At 45.5% G+C, this 26160-nt stretch overlaps 1 protein-coding gene across 2 annotated transcripts; it reads right to left on the reverse strand.

Moving 5' to 3' along the window:
* LOC127303045 (uncharacterized) lies at positions 1–26160 on the reverse strand. 2 transcript variants are annotated; one of them, XM_051333804.2, is made up of 6 exons: positions 25056–26160; positions 22992–23600; positions 7960–8169; positions 5962–6609; positions 680–2162; positions 1–592 (listed from the first exon to the last, which is right to left on the reverse strand). In XM_051333804.2, the coding sequence occupies exons 1-6, from the start codon at positions 26121–26123 to the stop codon at positions 237–239; spliced, it is 4374 nt and encodes a 1457-aa protein (XP_051189764.1). In that variant the 5' UTR covers positions 26124–26160; the 3' UTR covers positions 1–236. The 2 variants fall into 2 exon arrangements, with proteins under 2 accessions (XP_051189764.1, XP_051189763.1); XM_051333803.2 differs by having other exon boundaries at positions 1–2162.

Here is a 26160-nt window from a genome sequence, read left to right on the forward strand (position 1 = left end):
TGATATAACTGATACTATTCACAATCAACTCCCCGGGAATATAAAATTATTACAAAAACTGCAAAACAGTAGTACTTCTGAGCATTAACAGACAGTTCTTGTGGATCCAGATCATCAGGAAATAGTGCTACAAGGAACAAAGGAAAGAATGGGGAAGCCACCCAACAAACTGCTAGCCGTAGGTAGAGGAGGTTTTTGATACACAGGAATGAGAAGGAAGCATGCATGTCAGAACATCAAGATGAGAATGAATCTCTCGAGCTGCAAGACAGGTTTGATCCCATTTGGATTTCATTTGGATGCTCGGCAACTTGGGTAGAAGATTCTTCCTCCAGCTCCACGACAGGTTCGATCTCATTTGGATGCTCTGCCAGTTGGGGAGAAGATACATCCTCCAGCTTCAAGACAGGTTTGATTTCATTTGGATGCTGTGCAAGTTGGCGCTCCACGTCTTCCTTGAGTGTCTTGTCACAAGAACCTATAAGCCAGACTAGCTGGAGTCCCTCTAGGTTCGCTAGCCCAGAAATCTGCGGCCTACAAGAGCTGTGAACTTTCAGCACCTCAAGCTCCTTCCCTCCATCTTCCCCAAAAGCTAGTAGGAATGTGGAGCTGCAATCAATCTCAAGGGTCCGGAGGAAGGTAAATCCCCAAGTATGACCGATAGAAAAATTGTACTCACCATCTTCAGTTGGCTTGACACAAAGTCGTAAGCATTTGAAATTCCCATCTGCAAGGGTATCAATCATCTCCTGCGTTAATATGGTCACTTCAAGATCCAACTTTCCCAAAGAAAAAAAAAGCTTCATCCAGGCTGGAAAATTGTCTACATCCCCGTGAATCTTAAGGCTCGTCAAGAGAATCTCCTGAGGCTCGGAGATATCATTGACAGAACACAAGGCACCCTTACCATCCTTATCAAGACGCATTGACAAAGAGTCCAAAAGGCTGTGAGCCGAGATGGCAGAAACGAAATCCACGATGTTCTGACGGTTGATGCCGGACACTGCAAGCTTGCACACTTGCGTAAGATTCTTCAGCTCTTTCAGGAAGGCATTCCCCCCAGAGGCACCAACATTGACAACACCCAGAGTATCCAAACCTGTCAGTTTCCCTACCCCTCTGGGCACCTTAACACCAAGATGAGCACTGATAAACTGGTGTCGGCGAAACTTGGGTAACCTGTAGGATCCTGGTTGTATTGATTGCGACTCTGTCGATGGAACTGTGGAGCCAGCACGGATGTACTGCAGCTTTTGCAGCTTGGTGATGGTCTCTGGCAGCATAGTTATAGAGGTGTGTCTCACATCTAGAGTCTCCAACTGCTTCAGATTGCCCAATGAAGTGGGCAAACGGGATACAGTAGTGCATCCTCGCAGGGAGAGGAACTTGAGGCGTGACATTATATCCACTATTTGCTCGACATCTTCATCTGATACATCTGAGGTGGTGTCTTCCAGATCAAGCACCCGAAGCATCTGCATCTTCTTAGAGATGAAGAATGACCTCCACTCTCCAAACACTGTCAAAGATCGTAGCCGCGAGAAGTCGATAATCTCAAACAATTCTGATCTGTTCCAGTTGCTCCTGATGGTAAGGTGTCGCCCTGTGTACTGCTGGCTTTGATCAGCCCCCCCGAGTGCAAACACCATATTATCTTCCTTTGGTTGTGACATAATATACTCATGAAAAAACCCATTTATTTGACAGAAATTTATGCCCGAGCCTGGCAAATTGATTCCCTGTGGTGGCTCCTGGATCATGCTTAGACTCATGAGCTTCTCGAAGGAAGTCTCAGCATTACTCTCAGCAATAGCGCTAATAGTGCTCATACAGTAGCCCTCTGCAATCCATCGCCTTAATAGACGCCTGCGCCGAATGTTGTAGTTTGGAGGAAAAATTGGCAGGTAAAAGACACAGGGCTTGAGGAAATCCGGACAAGAACGAAAGTATGACTGCATCCAGATAAAGAAATCCTCAAGATCACCACAATATAGACTGTTTTTCAATATATCTATGAAGCCATATTTCAGCTCCCACATACTTCTTTTGCTCACAATGTAGCGACATACAGCGGTTATTACTTTGGGAAGTCCTCCAGACTTTACTAATGCAAGTTCTTCTTCCTCTATGTCAGATCTTATATAACTGGTTGATTTATTTATCTGCAGCAATTTAAGAGATAACAACCATTAGTTGAGCATAGCTAGCCTTGAGACACCAATTGTGATCAAATGCGGATGTAGGTTGCAACTGAGAATAAGAGAGTATGACTAAATAAATACAAATGAAAAAGGGTATTATATGTATTTGTCCAACCCCAACGTACGCATAAATCAAATGAGTACAAAATCAAAGAATATAAAGTTAAGAAAAGTTGACATCCGTTACCGCCACCACCTCATCGCCCCATCTCTGTCCTCTCCCTCCCGCCGCCACCGGCGCGCGCCTGGGCACAGCCTGGGGCTGTTGGTGGCAGCAGGCCTCCTCTCCTGCGTCGCGCGCGCGGAGGCTGTGCTGGATCGGTCCTTGCCGTGGGATCCAGGGCGGGATCTGGGGCGGCGGCTCTCAGAGGTTGCGGCTACCGCCATGGTGGAGGTCGGAGGCAGTCGGGTGGATTTTCTGGTGATGCAGCTGGCGGCGGGGGCCTCCGTAATTACTGCCCAACCGGATCCCTTGGTGGCGTGTCCGAGAGTGGTGGTGGTGGCCGACGGGCCCTGGCGTCCCTCCTCAGTCATGGCAAGCATCTCCAGACGCGTCTCCCAAACGACGTCCGGCAATAGCACCGAATTTTCGTTTGGAGACGTCCGGACGAAATTTTCGTTTGGAGGAGGTCCCTTTCCTAGCCACGTCCCTCAAACGCGATCTCCAAACAAAAAGCAAGTGTAAAAATCGTGTCCGGCGTCCCTGATGAAGACTCTATACACAAGGAATGGGCTAGGGACGCCAGACAATATTTGAGAGACGTCCGGAGCGAAGCCGCCTTTGGGGCATGCGACTGGGATGTTTTTTTTGCCGGCATCCCCCAAATCCCTTTGGGGGACGCTTTGGGGGACGCGCCTGAGATGCTCTTAGGTTTGCTCCTGCGATGGGAGTTGGCGGCTGCGGTCTCATCGACAAGTCAGTGGTTAGTGGTGGCCTCCTCCTCCGCTAGAGGGGGTCGGCCAGCTGTCCCTGTGGATATTGGGGTGGCGCATCCCCCGGTCAAAACCATGCTCCGACTCCGGTCTGGGCGGGCGATAGCGATATATATATCGTTCCCTTGTTGAAGGCGTCGCCTTTGCGGCCAGCTTCCACTTCATGCGAGTTTCTTCCAGGGGAACCCTAGATCAAGGTATCTGGATCAAACAATGGCAGCGTAGATGGTGTCGCTCACCCTCATGAGGGTATTGTTTTTGCGAGCAGCTGTTGTTGGTCAGTGGTGCTTGGAGGCCTGCCAAGGGCTATGTGGAGTTCTACATTGAATATGGACCATCAATTGATGGAGGTGATGACTTCTAAAGCGAGAGCATGAGGTGTTCTTGGAGGGTCTGCTACACCGGTAGTGTGCTCCTGTTTCTCCATAGGGTGACTCAGCGATGCCCCCGAGAGTTTGTTTCTAATTTTATTGCATAGACACATGTTTCTTCACTCATTGTCGCGTTTGTAGGTGTGTGTGGTGGCTTCGGTTTTGCGATGTATGCCTTCGGTAAATCTTTTTTCAACAAAATCTAAATAAAGGATGTAGGCATTGTTTTGATGCAGAGGTGGGCTTCGCTCCCCTTTCGAAAAAATATCACGAGCGGGATGCATGCCCCATTCTGAGAATGCCCAAACCTGTGGCCACTATTAGTGCATACTTGAGAGAAGACCTCAGTACTTGAAAGTGCCCCGTAATTGCACTCAGAGGGTAGAGCAGGGTTTATGTCGAAAACTTCCCTCATATCAGACTTGAGTGGCTAATCCCAATTAAACATTTCCATTAGGACGTGTCACTTCTCAAGTGACAATTTTTTCAAAGTTTAGTTCCCGTTGAATGTTGATCTAACTAGAATTATTTTAAGTCGAATGTGTTGAAGTATATGTGGATTGCCCACTTCCTCTTCATTTTTTTGGCACTTTGGGTTCTACTTTTTGGTGCAAAGTAAAGTCTTGGCTTCAAAACTAGTTCAACAGATTATTGAAACGCTTCCTACGTCGATACCTATTGCGACATGCCGTAGAGACTACTAGTCTTCGACGAGGGAGAAACCACGCTGCTCTATCTCAGGTTACCCTCCAGCCAACACATGCTGGAAATTCGATGACTTGGGAAGGAAACTGCATCGCGCGCCTCCATCGTTCGATCCAAGGTACCTATATATAGGGTTTCCCCCGAAGCAGCCAGGTCACAAAAATGAGAGCTACAACAGCTATGCCTTAGACAAAGTAATGATGCAATGTAAATACACTATCATCGTCCGCCATGACCGAAGCCAGAATTGTTTTCACCGGTTGGCACACCTCCCTAAATCCGCAATAGGAAAGATCGCAACCAACCACGAGGTTGGTGCCACGAACATCATTCAGAGTCGCCGCCTCGGCTTCCGATCCGCAAACACCACATGGTTACAGTTCTCTAGCATCGAGCATCTTCGACGTCAGAGATAGCTCCTAGCACCATGGGCCTCTTGTGATGAACCCGGGTTGGAGATCTCGTGATGTGTCGCCCCAAGCGCCACCACATGGAGCCACCACATGCCCAGTCAACGCCGAAGGAGGAGATGTTGTTGTGTCCAAAGTCCGTTACTTCAGTGTCCTTTCCTCGCAGACTGGTCAGCCATGTCCATTGTCTATGCCTCCGGGAGAACATCCACAAGAGGGCGCCTCCGTGCACCGCCCCTCCAGAAAGTCGCACCATGGTAGCAAGATACCAGATCCCCATCATGCCCTTCATAGACGGGGCACGGGCTTTCCCTGCGGCCTCCTCTAGGGCCGACAAAGGGAGAGGGGATGGAGGAGGAGGTGGAGGGGGGTAGGGTTTGCTCCCCCAGCCACCCTGGAGGAGAAGCAACTCAAGGGAGGTACCGATACATCATGATCTAGGTCTTATACTAGTTAGTCTCCATAATATTGTCAAATTATACTCCCTCCTTTCCTAAAAAAGCTTCACAAATTTTTCTAGATATGGATTAATTTATAGCTAAAACATGTCTTTATACCTCCTTATCTAGACAAACTAAGGAAACGTTTTTAGAAACGGAGGGAGTATATTTTCTAAATGAAATCACTCCTTATATCGGAGCATCTTGACTTACTCCATCCGTTATGAAATACTTTGTGTTCTATGCCTAAAATTTGTTCTAAATTAGTTTATATTTTAGCTCTGTAATCAATAACAATATAGAAAACGACGCAGTTCTGCTTTTTCTATTGGATGTCACTTATTTCAGTGCAGTTTGGATTGGTTAAAGTGGTACTAATAGATATAGTACTAATTTATCTGATTTTTTCTACTCCTTCCATACCGCTTTACAGGGCAATTACATATTTCAAGAAAAAACTTTGACTACTAATTTGATTAATAAAATATAAGATATATATCACAAAAATTATACTATCGGAAACTTCTTTCGAATATGAATCCAATGGTATAATTTTTGTGACATATATCTTATTTTTTGTGACCAAATTTATAGTCAAACTTTTTTCTCGAAATGCGTAATTGCCATGTAAACCGGTATGGAGTGATTAGGATGTACTCCCTCCATACCGGTATAGATTGTGCGCATATTTCTAGTTCGTCAATTTGACTAACGTAATATATTAATTAATTGTATAATATAAAAAAATTATTATTAGAAAATATAGCATCAAAATTTCTAATAATATATTTTTATAACATATACACCGTATTAAATTGGTTAAATTTACGATCTAGATATACGTGTATGGCCAATAAACCGGGATAGAGGTAAGACTAAAAATCTATTTTTGTAGACATACCTGGTCCTTGTAGAGCTGAAGGGTCGCATCAGGTTGTAAGCTTCCGATGTTGCATATTGAGTAGGTGTCTGCACATTGTATGGCAATGCTTTCTTCACTCGTAATAACAATGGTATATGCTTTAGTTGAACCAAGTCCTAAGGCTGTATTTATCGTGCCCCAGTCTTCAATAGACAACAGATGGTCGATAACGACGAGGCACCGATGTTCACGCAGAATATCTCGGCACTCCTTTATCGGATCTTCCGCTAAAGACATACCAAAATATTCCTCCACCTTCCCACTTCCAGATTCTGAAGACAAACTCAAAAGTAAGCTCTGGCATAACTCCCTCAAATTGAACGGGTGGGGAACGTCGGCCCAGGCTTGTTTACTCCATCGGTGACTGTACTTGAACTTCATCTGGTCGCGGTAGATACTTCTAACTAGGTATGATTTTCCAATACCTGCGATTCCCCACACGGACATTACACGAAAAGAAACAGGGTACTTTTGGGGGTAAGAAATTTCACTGTCGATCTTATCAAAGATCTCAAGGATTTTGGCTGCTTCAGACCGGCGCCCGAAAAGATGAAAATTTTCTTGGGTTGTAGGTGCAACCATGTGACTGAATTCATCATGTTGTTTTCCTTTGTCACGCTGAGAACCCTAGGACCAATAAAGAGCAATGTGTTAAGCCTGTTCTCAACATGCGAATTACAGGTGCTACCGATGAAGTGGGAGATTGTAGTGGAAGAGTACATGTCCAACGAACATATAGATATCCACTTTATACAACTTTATATCTAGTATTCTCTTCGTCCCAACATGTAAGGTGTCTAGTGATGATTAGTTAAAAGTTAAATCTTAATTACTAACTTTAACCAAATACTTAGGAAAAATATTTATATCAACAATATCGAATAGACGTTAAGAAAACATACTTTATGATGCATCTATTGATATTGATTCGGTATTGTAAATGTTTATATTTTTGTATATAATTTTGGTCAAAATTAAAAAATATTGACTTTTAACTAATCCTTAGATGTCTTACATTTGAGGAGGGAGGGAGTATTATGTGAACTCGCAAAAAAGCTACTCTCACCTACAAAATAAGTGCCAAAATTTTAGTTCAAATATGAACTAAAACCCCGACACTTCTTATGGCCGGAGGGAGTAGTAGATCCCACTTATTAATTTTGTGCTCATCATCCAATTAGACTAATACAATCTAAATAAAAGTGCACTAAACTTGTCATGGATCCATAATAAATGGCATGGCAGTAGTTAAAATTTGACCAAGTTGAAATAAATACACGAAACTTGTCATGGATCCATAATAAGTGGCATGTCTTTACTTTAAATTTGATCAAAAGTTAATCTAAATCTATGACACTTATCGTATAGGAGGAAGATAGTAAACGCTTAACTTTTGAATAGTGCAATTTATCTTGTGTTAATTGCATCTCAACAACATGCAACAAGAGACGAACTTATGAGATGATACACTAAGAGTGACCTTTCACAAGATGCCTTTTGTGTTAACCCATCATATCATGGAGATAGCATTTTACAAAGAGATCTCTTTTCCAAATACAATACTTACAAGAATGGGGTCTATTCACTACCTTGTCTTGTTTCGTGAGGAACTAACTCTGTTAGCTTTGTTGTTGCCAAAGCCTTAAAACACACACGAGAGGTGAAATACAAGTGGTTTGGTGTTGCCAAAATATCGTGGCATTTTCATTTGTTTACTAATGCTCATATATAGTGCAGTAGCTAATACAAGCCTTAATGAGTTTACAACGTGAATTCTCACAGTTCACCTATTGCAGCCGCAATGCTAGAAAAATTAAAAGCCAAATAAATGGTAGAGGAGTTGAGCTTGTGCCTCTAGCTAACTGGCAGAAATAATAAGTGCCGACAGAGGGTTACTTCTAACAAGCTTTACCACCGATTATATGCATAAATAGAAATCACGCATATGCTTTAAAAGTTAATAATTCTTTTGAATACCTGTTGTTTAGAAAGATCACGGGCATCATCATGTTCTGATGTTTCGAAGTTAATTGCTTCAGACTCAGAAGGCTGAAATCCCAACGACTTGTTACGCCCGAATTGATTGTCTACTCTCAACATATCATGGATGCGAGCTGCTTCAGAATCAAATGGATGGCTATCCGTGACTTGATCCTGACATTTAGTATCCCCGTCACGTTCAGAACCCTGAAAGAAAGCAACATTTACTACTTTTAGACCTACTATGCATAGGAACTAACTTATTTTTGAGCCTTATATAGCGAAAATTCACTAACATTGTTTGCTTTATTGTAAACAACTACCTAGAGGACTAATTCACTAATATAAAAAAAAATTCGAAACGGAGGGAGACCTCATTTTCAATGAGTAAGGCACACGTGCAATTCAAGACGAAATTTGACGAAAATAATTAGTAAAGAAATCTGATTATATTGTACGTAATTAGTATCAGTTGATTCATATTAAAAATATTTTCTAATGATGCGAATTTTTATATATTTGAAGTAATTATTGGCCAAAGAAAAAAACATGCAAAACAATGACGTCATGTTTATTAAAATGGTGGGAGTAATAAAATAGAAATCATGCAGATATTTTGGCAATTAATAATGCTTCTCTACTGGTGGCCGGGATTTTCATTCAAACCCCTACATGCACCCCAAAATCGCCGGCCAATGCCCCTCATAGTCCATGACGTGACGGTGGCATTGTTGGAGATATGCCCAAGAGGCAATAATAAAAGTGGTTATTATATATCTTTATGTTTATGATAAATGTTTATATACCATGCTATAATTGTATTAACTGAAACATTGATACATGTGTGATATGTAAACAACAAAGAGTCCCTAGTATGCCTCTTAACTAGGTTGTTGATTAATGGATGATTAGTTTCATAATCATGAGCATTGGATGTTATTAATAACAAGGTTATATCATTGTATGAATGATGTAATGGACACACCCAATTAAGCATAGCATAAGATCTCGTCATTTAGTTATTTGCTATAAGCTTTCGATACATAGTTACCTAGTCCTTATGACCATGAGATCATGTAAATCACTTATATCGGAAAGGTACTTTGATTACATCAAACGCCACTGCGTAAATGTGTGGTTATAAAGGTGGGATTAAGTATCCGGAAAGTATGAGTTGAGGCATATGGATCAACAGTGGGATTTGTCCATCCCGATGACGGATAGATATACTCTGGGCCCTCTCGGTGGAATGTCGTCTAATGTCTTGCAAGCATATGAATAAGTTCATAAGAGACCACATACCACGGTACGAGTAAAGAGTACTTGTCAGGAGACGAGGTTGAACAAGGTATAGAGTGATACCGAAGATCAAACCTCGGACAAGTAAAATATCGCGTGACAAAGGGAATTGGTATCGTATGTGTATGGTTCATTCGATCACTAAAGTCATCGTTGAATATGTGGGAGCCATTATGGATCTCCAGATCCCGCTATTGGTTATTGGTCGGAGTGAGTACTCAACCATGTCCGCATAGTTCACGAACCGTAGGGTGACACACTTAAAGTTGGATGTTGAAATGGTAGAACTTGAATATGGTATGGAGTTCGAATATTTGTTCGGAGTCCCGGATGAGATCCCGGACATCACGAGGAGTTCCGGAATGGTCCGGAGAATAAGATTCATATATAGGATGTCATTTTATGTGAATTAAATTGACGCGGAAGGTTCTATGGAAGGTTCTAGAAGGTTCTAGAAAAGTCCGGAAGAAACCACCAAGGAAGGTGGAGTCCACATGGGACTCCACCTCCATGGCCGGCCAGCCCTAGTGGGGGAGGAGTCCCAAGTGGACTCCACCTTAGGGGGCCGGCCACCCCCCCATATGGGAGGTGGAACTCCCACCTCTAGTGGGAGTCCTAGCTTGGCTAGGTTTCCCCACCATATGGAAGGTTTTTGGTTCGGGTCTTATTCGAAGACTTGGAGACCAACTCTTGGGGATCCACCTATATAATGAGGGGCCAAGGGGAGGGGCCGGCCACCCAAGAACCACCAAGGTGGCCGCACCCCTTAGTGGCCGGCGCCCCCTCTCCCCAAACCCTAGCGGCCTCTCTCCTCCACCACGTCCTGCACACTTAGCGAAGCTCCGCCGGACTTCTCCACCACCACCGACACCACGCCGTCGTGCTGTCGGATTCAAGAGGAGCTACTACTTCCGCTGCCCGCTGGAACGGGGAGGTGGACGTCGTCTTCATCAACAATCGAACGTGTGACCGAGTACGGAGGTGCTGCCCGTTCGTGGCGCCGGAACCGATCGTGATCAAGATCTTCTACGCGCTTTTGCAAGCGGCAAGTGAACATCTACCGCAGCAACAAGAGCCTCATCTTGTAGGCTTTGGAATCTCTTCAAGGGTGAGACTCGATAATCCCCTCGTTGCTACCGTCTTCTAGATTGCATCTTGGCTTGGATTTCGTGTTCGCGGTAGGAAAATTTTTGTTTTCTATGCAACGTTATCCTACAGTGGTATCAGAGCCGTGTCTATGCATAGATGGTTGCACGAGTAGAACACAATGGTTTGTGGGCGTTGACGCTCTTGTTATCTTTAGTTTGAGTACTTTGCATCTTTGTGGCATAGTGGGATGAAGCGGCTCGAACTAACTTTACATGACCGCGTTCATGAGACTTGTTCCTCGTTCGACATGCAACTTGTATTGCATAAGAGGCTTTGCGGGTGTCTGTCTCTCCTACTATAGTGAAGATTCAATTTACTCTTCTATTGACAACATTAGTATCAACGTTGTGGTTCATGTTCGTAGGTAGATTAGATCTCTCTCGAAAACCCTAAACCACGTAAAATATGCAAACCAAATTAGAGACGTCTAACTTGTTTTTGCAGGGTTTGGTGATGTGATATGGCCATAATATGATGATGAATATGTATGAGATGATCATTATTGTATTGTGGCAACCGGCAGGAGCCTTATGGTTGTCTTTAAATTTCATGTTGAGTAGTATTTCAAAGTAGTTGTAATAGTTGCTACATGGAGAACAATCATGAAGACGGCGCCATTGACCTTGACGCTACGCCGACGATGATGGAGATCATGCCCGAAGATGATGGAGATCATGTCCGCGCTTTGGTGATGAAGATCAAAGGCGCAAAGACAAAAAGGGCCATATCATATCACATATGAACTGCATGTGATGTTAATCCTTTTATGCATCTTATTTTGCTTAGATCGCGACGGTAGCATTATAAGATGATCCCTCACTAAAATCTCAAGATAATAAAGTGTTCATCCTTAGTAGCACCGTTGCCAAGACTTGTCGTTTCGAAGCATCTCGTGATGATCGGGTGTGATAGAATCAACAAGTGCATACAACGGGTGCAAGATAGTTTTGCACATGCGGATACTAAGGTGGCCTTGACGAGCCTAGCATGTACAGACATGGTCTCGGAACACGTGATACCGAAAGGTAGAGCATGAATCATATGGTTGATATGATGAACACTTTGAATGTTCGCCATTGAAATCACACCTTGTCTCGTGATGATCGGACTTAGGTGCGGTGGATTTGGTTCGTGTGATCACTAAGACAATGCGAGGGATATTGTTTTGAGTGGGAGTTCACCTAGTTTTTTAATTATGTTGAATTAAAATTTGAACTCAATTTGTCATAAACTTAGTCTAAACTATTGCAAATATATGTTGTAGATATGGCGTCCCCAATCAATTTTAACCAGTTCCTAGAGAAAGAAAAGCTTAAGAGCAACGGTAGCAACTTCACCGACGGGTTCCGTCATGTGAGGATCTTCCTCTCTGGCGGAAATCTGCAATATGTGCTTGATGCACCGCTAGGTGACCCTCCTGCAGAAACAGAAACCGATGAAGTAAAGAATGTTTACGCGACTCGGAAAACTCGGTACTCTCAAGTACAGTGTGCCATCCTATGCAGTCTGGAAGCCGATCTTCAAAAAAGTTTTGAGCACCACGATCCACATGAGTTGATAAAAGAGTTGAAGACTATTTTTGAAACTCATGCGGCCGTGGAATGCAATGAAGCATCAAAACAATTTTTCAGCTGCATGATGGAAGAAGGTAGCTCCGTTAGTGAGCACATGCTCGCCATGACCGGGCATGCGAAGAAACTCAGTGACTTGGAAATATTTATTCCTAACAGACTGGGGATTAATCGTATCCTTCAATCACTGCCACCTAGTTACAAGAACTTTGTGATGAACTACAATATGCAGAACATGAACAAAGAGTTACCTGAACTCTTCGCCATGCTTAAAGCTGCTGAGATTGAGATCAAGAAAGAGCACCAAGTGTTGATGGTCAACAAGACCACCAGTTTCAAGAAACAGGGCAAGTTTAAGGGAAAATTCAAGAAGGGTGGCAAGAAAGCTGCCACTCCTCCTATGAAACCTAAGAACGGCCCTAAGCCTGATGCTGAGTGCTATTACTGCAAGGAGAAGGGACACTGGAAGCGTAATTGCTCCAAGTATTTGGCGGATCTGAAGAGCGGCCTTGTCAAAAAGAAGAAAGAAGGTATATCTGATATACATGTTATAGATGTTTATCTCACTGGTTCTCGTACTAGTACCTGGGTATTTGATACTGGTTCGGTTGCTCATATTTGTAACTCGAAACAGGAACTAAAGAATAAACGAAGACTACTGAAAGATGAAGTGACGATGCGCGTTGGAAATGGATCCAAAGTCGATGTGATCGCTGTCGGCACACTTCCTCTACATCTACCTTCGGGATTAGTTTTAAGCCTAAATAATTGTTATTTTGTACCCGCGTTGAGCATGAACATTATATCTGGATCTTGTTTAATGCAAGACGGTTATTCATTCAAGTCTAAGAATAATGGTTATTCTATTTTTATGAATAATATCTTTTATGGTCGAGCACCTGAAAAGAATGGCTTATTTCTGTTAGATCTCGATAGTAGTGATACACATATACATAACATTGATGCTAAGTGTCGTTGCCTAATCGACGGTACCTCGGAGGAGGGATCCTCACGAGGGGGAGAAGAAGTAGGGGCCATAGGGCGGAGTGCACACGGGACGGTGGTACGCGAGTTACCCAGCTTCGGAACACCTGCACGATGACAGGGCCTACTGCTGCTTGTCTGGAATTATCTGGGCGCTTTCGCGTTGTTACAATGAGTTGTGGTTGTCCTGAACGTGCACGTGAACGTGAACGTGAACGTGAACGTGCCTCTAGGGCTCCCAGGATCCGGCTTATAAAGGCGCACGGATCTAGGGTTTACATGGAGAGTCCTAGCCGGATTACAGGTCGCCTAACTACGGTACAAGGTCTTGCCGTGTACGTCAAGGATCTGCCTTCCTCCCTACGTCGTACTGGATCCGGGTTCCACATGGGCCTCCATGGATCCGGGTTACTCCTGGGCCTCCATGGATCCGGGTTACTCCTGGGCCTCCATGGATCCGGGTTACTCCTGGGCCTCCATGGATCCGGGTTACTCCTGGGCCTCCATGGATCCGGGTTACTCCTGGGCCTCCATGGATCCGGGTTACTCCTGGGCCTCCATGGATCCGACTTCCTCCGATGGTCGGCTGGGATCCGGCTTCCCTATCCTGGGCTGGACTTCATCCTTTAGGATCAACAGCAACTGGGCTGCCCGGTGGGTCATAAGCCATCACCACCATCTGTGAGCCACCCGGGCTTGCCGGAATCGGACCATGTCGATGGTATACCTATGAAGTATATCCACAACAGTAGCCCCCGGAGTTCTCCAAGATTCACCGTTCTTCCATCCAGCTCAGCTTGCGCATGTATCTTCATCCTTTGGCTGGAACGAATAATAGAGAATCTTGAAGGACTCCAAACTTCGTATCTCCAACCAAGTATTGGTCGGAAACTTCATGATCCAAAGGTCAGATTCTTCGGAGACACCATCCAACGTAATCTTCGGTATGGATCCAACTAGCCAAATGTAGGTTCGGATCTGACTAGCCAAAATATAGGTGCGGATCCGACTACCAAAAAATTAGGTGCGGATCCGGCTACCAAAAATTAGTTGCGGATCCGGCTACCAAAAATTAGTTGCGGATCTGGCTGCCAAAAATTGAGGTGCGGATCCGACTACTAAAAATTAGGTGCGGCTCCGGCTGCCAAAAATTGAGGTGCGGATCCGGCTACCAAAAATTAGGTGCGGATCCGGCTACCAAAAAATTATGTGCGGATCCGACTAGTTAGCCAGATTTTCGCAATCTTTGAAAATTTTCTTCACATAGCCATATGTATGTAGCCCCCGAGCGTTGAGTCGGCTTGCTCCAAGGAGACTCGATGCTCAGAAACTTAGCCCCCAAGCGTCAAGGTGGGAAATTTCCGGCCTGTTGCTCCAAAGAGAACTTCATCGATGTAGCCCCCGAGCGCCAAGGTGAATTTACTTGAAAATCCGGCTTGGTGCTCTTAGAGTAGCTTTATCTTTATATGTGACTTAGGAATAGCGTAAATCCCAAGCATCTAGGCGGAAATTTCCAGCACTGATACCCGAAAGGAAACACACTTTTCACCTAAGATCAAACCGCAGCCCCCGAGGGTTGGTTCCGGCAAAGCATAGCGGAATCAAGACTCAAGTTGCTTTTCCAGCTGTGCACGCCATGGATCCGCCTAACCTCGGGAGACTGTTGTACGTCCAAGTGTTATGTACCTGATACATAAACATAAAAACATATTTGTATTAAATTGTTTCTTTGATCATGTTCAACGAACAAATATAAGGCGGAACAAAAACGGCCTTTGAACAAATGTTTTAAAGCTGAAACTATGCAGCAGTTGAACAACATAAAACTGTCAAGGCGGAAACAACTCGACTATCTTGAACAGTTAATGTAATTTATATGTTTTAAGCAAGTGCTGGTTTATCCGTTCTTCTGGTTTATATGCTTGACTTTTCGCGAGACGGCAAACTTTAAACACAGAACATCTGCTGAGGCGATAGCGCTTAATAGCGAAACAATCAAGAACCTCAGAAACAGAGGCCGGTTTTAAGTACCGAAATGTCACTACTAAGGAATCCACACATAAAACAACAGAAAACGTGTAGGCCAGAAAACTCAAGCTAACGCCCGAAGGCGGAAATTTTGCAGCGTACTGGAGCCTTAAGCGGCAAAAACAGTACAAAGTTTTTCACGAGCGCAAGGCAAATCGTGGGAAAGATATGACCAACAGCGAAAGCGGTAAAAGACTCAGGATATGAGTGAACCAATCTTAATCTCATGATCATAAAATATTAAAATATTAAATATAAATAGGCACTTAGCTGTTTGGAGCGGAGTCAACGTCGGTCGTGGTGGTTTTTCTTCAGCGTTCCGTCGAGCCGGTGCGAGATTGATTGTCGCAGTGGTGCAGATCCACCTACCAAAATTTAGGTGTGGATCCGACTTCCAAAAATTTAGGTGCGGATCCACATACCAAAATTTTGGTATGGATCCGGCTACAAAAATATAGGTGCGGATCCGACTACCAAAATAGGTATGGATCCGACTACCAAAAATTGAGGTGCGGATCCGGCTACCCAAAAATTGAGGTGCGGATCCGGTTACCCAAAAATATAGGTGCGGATCCGAGTACCAAAAACGTAGGCGCGGATCCGGCAACCAAAAACATAGGTGCGGATCCGTCTACCAAAAACGTAGGCGCGGATCCGGCAACCAAAAACATAGGTGCGGATCCGAGTACCAAAAACGTAGGGGCGGATCCGGCAACCAAAAACATAGGTGCGGATCCGACTACCAAAAACGTAGGCGCGGATCCGGCAACCAAAAACATAGGTGCGGATCCGACTACCAAAAACGTAGGCGCGGATCCGGCTACCGAAACCAGAATTTGAAATTTTCAGATCTAAGGCGGAGTCTTCCTTAGGAAGGTCCAGCAACTCAGATCGAATCTTTGCAGCTGCGTCCTGCTCGGCGGCGGTCGTAGCTACATTACTTAACAGTGCGTTTCCGTCGAAATCAACGGTCTCGCAGATGAAGATGTGGAACCCGCCCGGTTCCGGCCTCCAGACGCCGCAGGCCCCACGGTGGGCGCCAACTGTCGTTGCCTAATCGACGGTACCTCGGAGGAGGGATCCTCACGAGGGGGAGAAGAAGTAGGGGCCATAGGGCGGAGTGCACACGGGACGGTGGTACGCGAGTTACCCAGCTTCGGAACACCTGCACGATGACAGGGCCTACTGCTGCTTGTCTGGAATTATCTGGGCGCTTTCGCGTTGTTACAATGAGTTGTGGTTGTCCTGAACGTGCACGTGCACGTGAACGTGAACGTGCCTCTAGGGCTCCCAGGATCCGGCTTATAAAGGCGCACGGATCTAGGGTTTACATGGAGAGTCCTAGCCGGATTACAGGTCGCCTAACTACGGTACAAGGTCTTGCCGTGTACGTCAAGGATCTGCCTTCCTCCCTACGTCGTACTGGATCCGGGTTCCACATGGGCCTCCATGGATCCGGGTTACTCCTGGGCCTCCATGGATCCGGGTTACTCCTGGGCCTCCATGGATCCGGGTTACTCCTGGGCCTCCATGGATCCGGGTTACTCCTGGGTCTCCATGGATCCGGGTTACTCCTGGGCCTCCATGGATCCGGGTTACTCCTGGGCCTCCATGGATCCGACTTCCTCCGATGGTCGGCTGGGATCCGGCTTCCCTATCCTGGGCTGGACTTCATCCTTTAGGATCAACAGCAACTGGGCTGCCCGGTGGGTCATAAGCCATCACCACCATCTGTGAGCCACCCGGGCTTGCCGGAATCGGACCATGTCGATGGTATACCTATGAAGTATATCCACAACACTAAGCGAATTAAATTGAATGATAATTCTACTTATATGTGGCACTGTCGTCTTGGTCATATTGGAGTGAAACGCATGAAGAAACTCCATACTGATGGATTACTTGAATCACTTGACTTTGAGTCACTTGATAGATGCGAAGCATGTCTAATGGGAAAAATGACTAAGACTCCATTTTCTGGTATGATGGAGCGAGCTACTGACTTATTGAAAATCATACATACCGATGTGTGCGGACCAATGAGCGTAGCATCGCGTGGTTATCGTTATGTTCTAATCTTCACAGATGATCTGAGTAGATATGGGTATATCTATTTCATGAAACATAAATCCGAAACTTTCGAGAAGTTTAAGGAATTCCAAAGTGAAGTAGAAAATCAACGTAACAAGAAGATCAAATTTCTACGATCTGATCGCGGAGGTGAATATCTGAGTTATGAGTTTGGCATGCATTTAAAGAAATGCGGAATACTTTCACAATTGACTCCGCCGGGAACACCTCAACGAAACGGTGTGTCCGAACGTCGTAATCGAACTCTCTTAGATATGGTTCGTTCTATGATGTCTCTTACTGATTTGCCGTTATCATTTTGGAGTTATGCATTAGAGACAGCCGCATTCACTTTAAATAGAGCACCATCAAAATCCGTTGAAACGACACCGTATGAATTATGGTTTAATAAGAAACCTAAGCTGTCGTTCCTTAAAGTTTGGGGTTGCGAAGCCTATGTAAAGAAGTTACAACCGGACAAGCTAGAACCCAAAGCGGAGAAATGCGTCTTCATAGGATACCCTAAGGAAACTATAGGGTACACTTTCTATCACAGATCCGAAGGCAAAATCTTTGTTGCTAAGAACGGAACCTTTCTTGAGAAAGAATTTCTCACTAAAGAAGTGACTGGAAGAAAAGTAGAACTCGATGAGATTGATGAATCTATACTCGTTGATCAGAGTAGCGCGATCGAAACTGTTCTGTGCCGCCTACACCGGCAACGAGAGGAAGCTAATGATAATGATCATGAAACTTCGAACGAGGAAACTACTGAACCTCGCAGATCGACAAGGGAACGTACCACTCCTGATTGGTATGATCCTTGTCTAAATGTCATGATTGTGGATAACAATGATGAGGACCCTGCGACGTATGAAGAAGCGATGATGAGCCCAGATTCCAACAGATGGCAAGAGGCCATGAAATCCGAAATGGGATCCATGTATGATAACAAAGTATGGACTTTGGTAGACTTACCTGATAGCCGAAAGGCTGTCGAGAATAAATGGATCTTCAAGAGAAAAACAGATGTTGATGGTAATATTACTGTCTATAAAGCTCGACTTGTCGCAAAGGGTTTCCGACAAATTCAAGGAGTTGACTACGATGAGACTTTCTCACCTGTAGCGAAGCTCAAATCTGTGAGGATTTTGTTAGCAATAGCTGCATTTTTCGATTATGAGATTTGGCAGATGGATGTCAAAACAGCATTCCTTAATGGAGACATTGAGGAAGAGTTGTATATGGTACAACCCAAAGGTTTTGTCGATCCTAAAAATGCTGACAAAGTATGCAAACTTCAGCGTTCAATCTATGGACTGAAGCAAGCATCAAGAAGTTGGAACCGACGTTTTGATAAGGTGATCAAAGACTTCGGGTTTATACAGTGTCATGGAGAGGCCTGTATTTACAAGAAAGTGAGTGGGAGCTCTGTAGCATTCCTGATATTATATGTAGATGACATATTATTGATCGGGGATGATATAGAACTATTAAGCAGTGTTAAAGGTTATTTGAATAATAGTTTTTCAATGAAAGACCTTGGTGAAGCATCGTATATATTAGGCATCAAGATTTATAGAGATAGATCAAGACGCCTAATAGGGCTATCACAGAGTACATACCTGGACAAGATTCTAAAGAAGTTTAGAATGGACGAAAGTAAGAAAGGATTCTTACCTATGTTACCAGGCAAGGTCTTGAGTAAGACTCAAGGTCCGGCTACGGCAGAAGAAAGAGAAAGGATGAGTCAGATCCCCTATGCCTCGGCAGTGGGCTCTATCATGTATGCCATGCTATGTACTAGACCGGATATAGCACATGCTGTTAGTTTGACTAGCAGATATCAAAGTGATCCAGGAATGGAACACTGGACAGCGGTCAAGAATATCCTGAAGTACTTGAAAAGAACTAAGGATATGCTTCTTTGTTATGGAGGTGACCAAGAGCTCGTTGTAACAAGTTACACCGATGCAAGTTGGAACACTGATCCTGATGACTCTAAGTCACGATGCAGGTACGTGTTTATATTGAATGGTGCTGCAGCAGTCGGGCAAGCTCGAAGCAGTGCACGGTGGCGAAGTCTTCAACGGAATCGAGTACATAGCGGCTTGGAGGCTTCATCGAAGCGGTATGGATGAAGAGGTTCATTGTAGAGCTCGGTGTGGTTCCTAGTGCATTGGACCCATTAATCATTTACTGTGATAACATGGGTGCCATCGCCAATGCACAAGAGCCAAGGTCACACAAGAGGCTGAAGCATATCAAGCTGCGTTACCACTCGATTCGCGAGTACATCGAAGATGGAGAAGTAAAGATTTGCAAAGTACACACTGATCTGAATGTAGCAGATCCGTTGACTAAAGCTCTCCCTAGGGCAAAGCATGACCAACACCAGAATGCCATGGGTGTTAGGTACCTTACAATGTAATCTAGATTATTGACTCTAGTGCAAGTGGGAGACTGTTGGAGATATGCCCAAGAGGCAATAATAAAAGTGGTTATTATATATCTTTATGTTTATGATAAATGTTTATATACCATGCTATAATTGTATTAACTGAAACATTGATACATGTGTGATATGTAAACAACAAAGAGTCCCTAGTATGCCTCTTAACTAGCTTGTTGATTAATGGATGATTAGTTTCATAATCATGAACATTGGATGTTATTAATAACAAGGTTATATCATTGTATGAATGATGTAATGGACACACCCAATTAAGCATAGCATAAGATCTCGTCATTTAGTTATTTGCTATAAGCTTTCGATACATAGTTACCTAGTCCTTATGACCATGAGATCATGTAAATCACTTATATCGAAAAGGTACTTTGATTACATCAAACGCCACTGCGTAAATGGGTGGTTATAAAGGTGGGATTAAGTATCCAGAAAGTATGAGTTGAGGCATATGGATCAACAGTGGGATTTATCCATCCCGATGACGGATAGATATACTCTGGGCCCTCTCGGTGGAATGTCGTCTAATGTCTTGCAAGCATATGAATAAGTTCATAAGAGACCACATATCACGGTACGAGTAAAGAGTACTTGTCAGGAGACGAGGTTGAACAAGGTATAGAGTGATACCGAAGATCAAACCTCGGACAAGTAAAATATCGCATGACAAAGGGAATTGGTATCGTATGTGTATGGTTCATTCGATCACTAAAGTCATCGTTGAATATGTGGGAGCCATTATGGATCTCCAGATCCCGCTATTGGTTATTGGTCGGAGTGAGTACTCAACCATGTCCGCATAGTTCACGAACCGTAGGGTGACACACTTAAAGTTGGATGTTGAAATGGTAGAACTTGAATATGGTATGGAGTTCGAATATTTGTTCGGAGTCCCGGATGAGATCCCGGACATCACGAGGAGTTCCGGAATGGTCCGAAGAATAAGATTCATATATAGGATGTCATTTTATGTGAATTAAATTGACGCGGAAGGTTCTATGGAAGGTTCTAGAAGGTTCTAGAAAAGTCTGGAAGAAACCACCAAGGAAGGTGGAGTCCACATGGGACTCCACCTCCATGGCCGGCCAGCCCTAGTGGGGGAGGAGTCCCAAGTGGACTCCACCTTAGGGGGCCGGCCTCCCATTCCATATGGGAGGTGGAACTCCCACCTCTAGTGGGAGTCCTAGCTTGGCTAGGTTTCCCCACCATATGGAAGGTTTTTGGTTCGGGTCTTATTCGAAGACTTGGAGACCAACTCTTGGGGATCCACCTATATAATGAGGGGCCAAGGGGAGGGGGCCGGCCACCCAAGAACCACCAAGGTGGCCGCACCCCTTAGTGGCCGGCGCCCCCTCTCCCCAAACCCTAGTGGCCTCTCTCCTCCACCACGTCCTGCACGCTTAGCGAAGCTCCACCGGACTTCTCCACCACCACCGACACCACGCCGTCGTGCTGTCGGATTCAAGAGGAGCTACTACTTCCGCTGCCCGCTGGAACGGGGAGGTGGACGTCGTCTTCATCAACAACCGAACGTGTGACCGAGTACGGAGGTGCTGCCCGTTCGTGGCGCCGGAACCGATCGTGATCAAGATCTTCTACGCGCTTTTGCAAGCGGCAAGTGAACATCTACCGCAGCAACAAGAGCCTCATCTTGTAGGCTTTGGAATCTCTTCAAGGGTGAGACTCGATAATCCCCTCGTTGCTACCGTCTTCTAGATTGCATCTTGGCTTGGATTTCGTGTTCGCGGTAGGAAAATTTTTGTTTTCTATGCAACGTTATCCTACAGGCATGGCGTTCTCAAGCAGCGGTTTATGACATCGTTGCAGGCTGCTCTGCAAATGGGGTGGCGAGGACAACCACCTGACCTGGGGTGCCATGGCGGGTCACCTGCGGCGGTAGTGAGCTGCAAGGCAAGCGATGCTAGTGCGACTTGGGCTGCCAAGTGTCAATACACCTTCCGGTATGGTACACTGCGCACGAAAACATAGCACTGAGGTCAGCATTGTTGAGGATCTCCCTCGTTGTTTTGAGTCTTAGACTCTCTGGGTCAAAATCAATGCTTTGGCTAGTTCTTAGTCTGCTCTGTACACCGGTTGGAAAATTGGCTAGTTCTATTCATGTCGTTGCTTTAAGAAAAAAAACTATTTACAGGTTGCTATGGGAACTATTATTCTTGCACATTCTAACTCTAGACACACTACCATATTTTTTCATATATATTTATCTATTCATTGCAATATTTATTAGTAAATACATATCATCACTGCTTCGATCACCGGTCAGGTTTCTAAAACTATGACCCTGTCACATGTCGTTCTCCCCCTTCGTCTCTATCCTACCCAAATCCCTAATCCCAACTGTCCGAAAACTTTGCTCTCTCTCACGCTCCCCACCTCCCCCGCTTGGATGCACGCCTGCACATGCCAGAAGTGGCGGCCCATGACCGACATGGGCCATGGGAGATGGAGACCTAGGCACCAGAAATAGATGCAAGCTGCTGCATTCCACGACTTTCGGGAACTCGCCGCGTTCTAATACGAGCTCCTAGTGCTTCACGTGGGATCCACCATGGACATGACAGTGGCGCAAGCTTGGCCATGGGCACTCCGGCGTCACCATGGCCCCTTGCAGCCCCTCTATATATGAGTGGCCAAGCGACTGCATCTCTCCTCCCACAAGATCGAATAGCTCACGCGGGGATTGCCCGAGCTCCTACCTCCTCAAGGGGAATCGACATGGCTCAGCCCACGATGTCTCATGCAACGAGGCATATAAAACCGTCGCCACAACTGTAGCTTCCTCTGCTTCACCATCACGCTGGTAGAGACACCCGCAACTGCATGTTGCCTCCCAGCCCCCCAACTGCCACCCTCGCTGCCCACACCGTGCCCAAGCTCCCACCTCCGCTGGTCCATCTCCCTTCGTCCCTTCCTCTAAACCTTCTCAATCTCTCGTGAGCCCCCTTCCTGCGCCCATACCCTCAAGCCGCTTATATTTGTCCGAGAATTCTTTTATTTGCCTTGCGGTGCGCCTAGGCTTCGACAAATTCTTGGGTCCGGCATTGGTCATTGCCTAGGTGAGTGTGTGGTAATGGGATGCTTGTGAACGAATATCATCGTTGTTTTGTTGGTGGTTGCTTTAGTCGCTTGCGTGTAAGTGTCGTTTGCTCGAGTGGTGCATGGCCCGGGCTGGTCTCCAACTTTCCATATAAACAAGTTGGATGAGTTTTGGGTACGTGCTGTCCGAATCGCGGTGCTGTCATACGATTCTATTTAGGAGAATCTAAGATATTACGATCCTCACATTAATGATCCTATCACCAAAAGGTCTAATAGCCATAACACAAAAGGACCCACCCAGCTGATTCTTATCTTTAAGAAAAATATAACAATTAGCAATCCGATCGATCTAGGGCTAGGCTGGTTCCACAAAAATAAAAGCTTCTTTAGAATAAATATACCTGGTCTTTGAGAAAGCCAGTTGCATCAGATGGTGAAGTTTTGACGTGGCACACTAAGTCGGCGTTATCTGCACAATGCAGAGCAATGCTCTTTTGCTCTGTAATCGCAATTGTACGGCCTTTAGCTGCCCCAAGATTCAAGGCCGTATATATCTCGTCCCACTGTTTCATGTGTTCCAAACCATCGATAACCAAAAGGCAACGATGCTCACGAAGAATATCACAGCACCTTTTTTCATATGACATGTAGCGATTAGCACGATACTCATTTTCTTCTGCTTCAGTTGTTATTGAACACAAATCCCAAAGTAAGCTCCGATAGAATTCCTCCAAATCCTGCGAACAAGCTATGTTGACCCACGCGAACTTGCCCCACCTGTGACTATACTGTCGAGTCATTTGGCCCCGATAAATACTTCTTACAAGAGCTGATTTGTCAACACCAGAAATACCCCAAACGGACATAACTTTGAATGCCAAAGACTTGCCGTCATGCCTTATTTCAGTGTCTACCCCTTTCAAGATATCAAGAATGTTAGCCGCTTCAGACTCAAAAGGTTGAAAATCCCTCGCTTCATATTTGAACTTGTCGCCATCATATTGAGAACCCTGAAAATAATAATAAACAGTTTCAGTTTCGGGCCCACCATATACGGGAATGAACGAATAAAATTATGCCCATCCTAATGTAAAAGCTTCCTTGTGAAATTCTGTCTATGAACCAAAACCCTTGGCTAATTTTACACACGCAAAGCAACAGATCTCAAATAGGCGCTACGGCGAGTGAAAACGGAAATTGCACACCATATTGATCTCCCAGCAGCTACAGCCGCCACGGCCACTGTTCTAAACATAAGGCATAAATGTCAGCTTTAAATTAATAAAGCTAGAACAGCTGAAAGATACAGGAATGCACCGTCCCGGGTACACTAATGTGCGCATGCATGTAGGCGTCTTCTAGGAGGAGGCTGGCCTTGCAGGCCTCAACTGCACCGCCCCTGCCGTGAGATCAGTGGGCCGCTCCGCCCCCCCCCCCCCCCCCCCCTCCCCGTGAGATTACCGTAAATCAAAATATTTATAGAAAAAAGTAATTCACCATCTAAATCATCACTATAGTTTCATCAGATTCATCTTAATATATATTTCCGTCACTACGGGGAAAACAGGCTTTGCCGTGCAACTATTTGCACGGCAAAGAGCCCTATTTGCACGGCAAAGGCTTTGCCGTGCGACCCCACACAGCAAAGATCGCACGGCAATGCTATCGACGGCAAAGAAGCCCTTTGCCGTGCGACTCGCCAACGTTGCACTGCAACTTTGCCGTGTGACGCCGCACGGTAAAGGTCGCTTCTTTGCCGTGAGCCTAACATGTTTTATCTAAAAAAAGGCCCCAAACTGGCTGGTCTGGGAATCGAACCTAGGACACAGAGTAGGGAAAGCGTGCAACCTTGCCACTGAGCTATGTGTTCGTTTGTTGATAACTATACCATGCCATGCCTTTTGAGATGAGAAAAAATCCAGTTTTTACATCTTTGCCGTGCGCTTACACTAGGCAAAGGCTTCTTTGCCGTGCGTTTTTCAAAAAACACTAGGCAAAGGCTGCTTTGCCGTGCAACCCAGCTGCGCACACGGCAAAGGATGAGGCACGGCAATGCCCAACGCCTTTGCCGTGCACCAAGTCTTTGCCGTGCGGTGTGTTGGACCATTGTCGTGCTCCTTTCTTTGCCGTGCGGCCTCTTCCATCTTTGCCGTGAATCGTATCTTTGCCGTGCGGTTGTGTCTATCTTTCCCGTGACCAAGGTCTTTGCCGTGCGTTTTTATCTGTGCGCACGGCAAAGATTTCTTTGCCGTGTGGGGACACACGGCAAAGAAATGCTGCACGGCGACGCATATTTTTCCCGTAGTGCGTACTCCTAGGTATTTGCATTTTTCTATAAACTTTAGTCAAACGTCATAGATATTTGCACTCTTCACTATAAAATTAATCAGAAGTTTTGACCTAAGATAAGTCTAGAACTTCAAGTAGTTTGCAAAGTAGAAAATAATTAAGGACCAATAAATTACCTCCTTGAACAAGACACACACGGAGTGATCAAGTGAGAACTGTCTGATCTCCGATATGTTGTGCGGGTGCCCTGTGCACAAGGTTGCAATTTCAAATTGCTGCGTGGACACGACTATCCGGCTCCCGTTGTTGATGTCAGGCAGATATGTCTTGGCAGTGCGCCAGTCAACCATACTGCACAGGTTCTCTAGGACGACGAGATACCTGTGCTTATGAACTCGGCTCAGAAACTCTTCCTTGAGATGTTCTTCCGTCCTTGTCGCCGCCTGCATCATCGTCATTACATCTACACCAATGGCTGTTTGTTTGTCTTGGCAAGAATCTGCAAAGAACTGAGCCAGCAGGCTACGAATGAACTCATGGGGGTTAAAAGGATGAACGAGCTTCACCCAAGCACGGCATGTGAAGTTTCGACAGGTCTCCGGGTCATCGTATGCTTTTGTGATGATGGATTTCATCCCAACATCACTGCTCGTTCCCCACAAGGAGACCACTTGAAGGTCTCGGTCTTCACGGTTGATCAGCCGGCCGAGGTCCCGTAAACCATTCTGCCTCTTGGCAGCAGCCTGGGCCTCGACAAGCATGTCAAACGTTTCGGCTGCACCAGTGACTGCCGGCGTGATGACCGGCGGCTTGGAGCCGGAGCTTGAGTCGCCCGTGATGTTGTAGCGCATGTTCCTCTGGCTTATGTCGATGACTCTCTCCTTGAGCGTCTTTATGTTGGCGACGGCGAGGTCCAGGGGCAGCGTGGGCGCTATGCATGACGGCACCACACGCCACCACCAGGCCGACTTGTCGTCCAGATGGAGAACAAACTCTATGCAGTCTTCAACATCGAAGGCGAGGTCCCTGAGCTGCCTCACCCAGGCCTTCACCACCACATTCTTGGCGCCCTCCTCACTGGTGACATTGAGGAAGCATTGCATCATTTCGAACTCACCGGTGATGAAAACAAGGTCACGTTGGACGCTCTCCTTCAGCTTTGTCTCCTCGTCGATGGCGGACCTGACCTTGATCAGCGTCCCTTCTACCACGGTCTTGGCCACCCCAAGAATGAGGTCCCCCATGGTGCTCTCTAAACCGGTCTCACTTTGGTTTTTTGGT

This window comes from Lolium perenne, chromosome 5 (assembly GCF_019359855.2).
Source record: "Lolium perenne isolate Kyuss_39 chromosome 5, Kyuss_2.0, whole genome shotgun sequence".
NCBI lineage: Eukaryota > Viridiplantae > Streptophyta > Magnoliopsida > Poales > Poaceae > Lolium > Lolium perenne.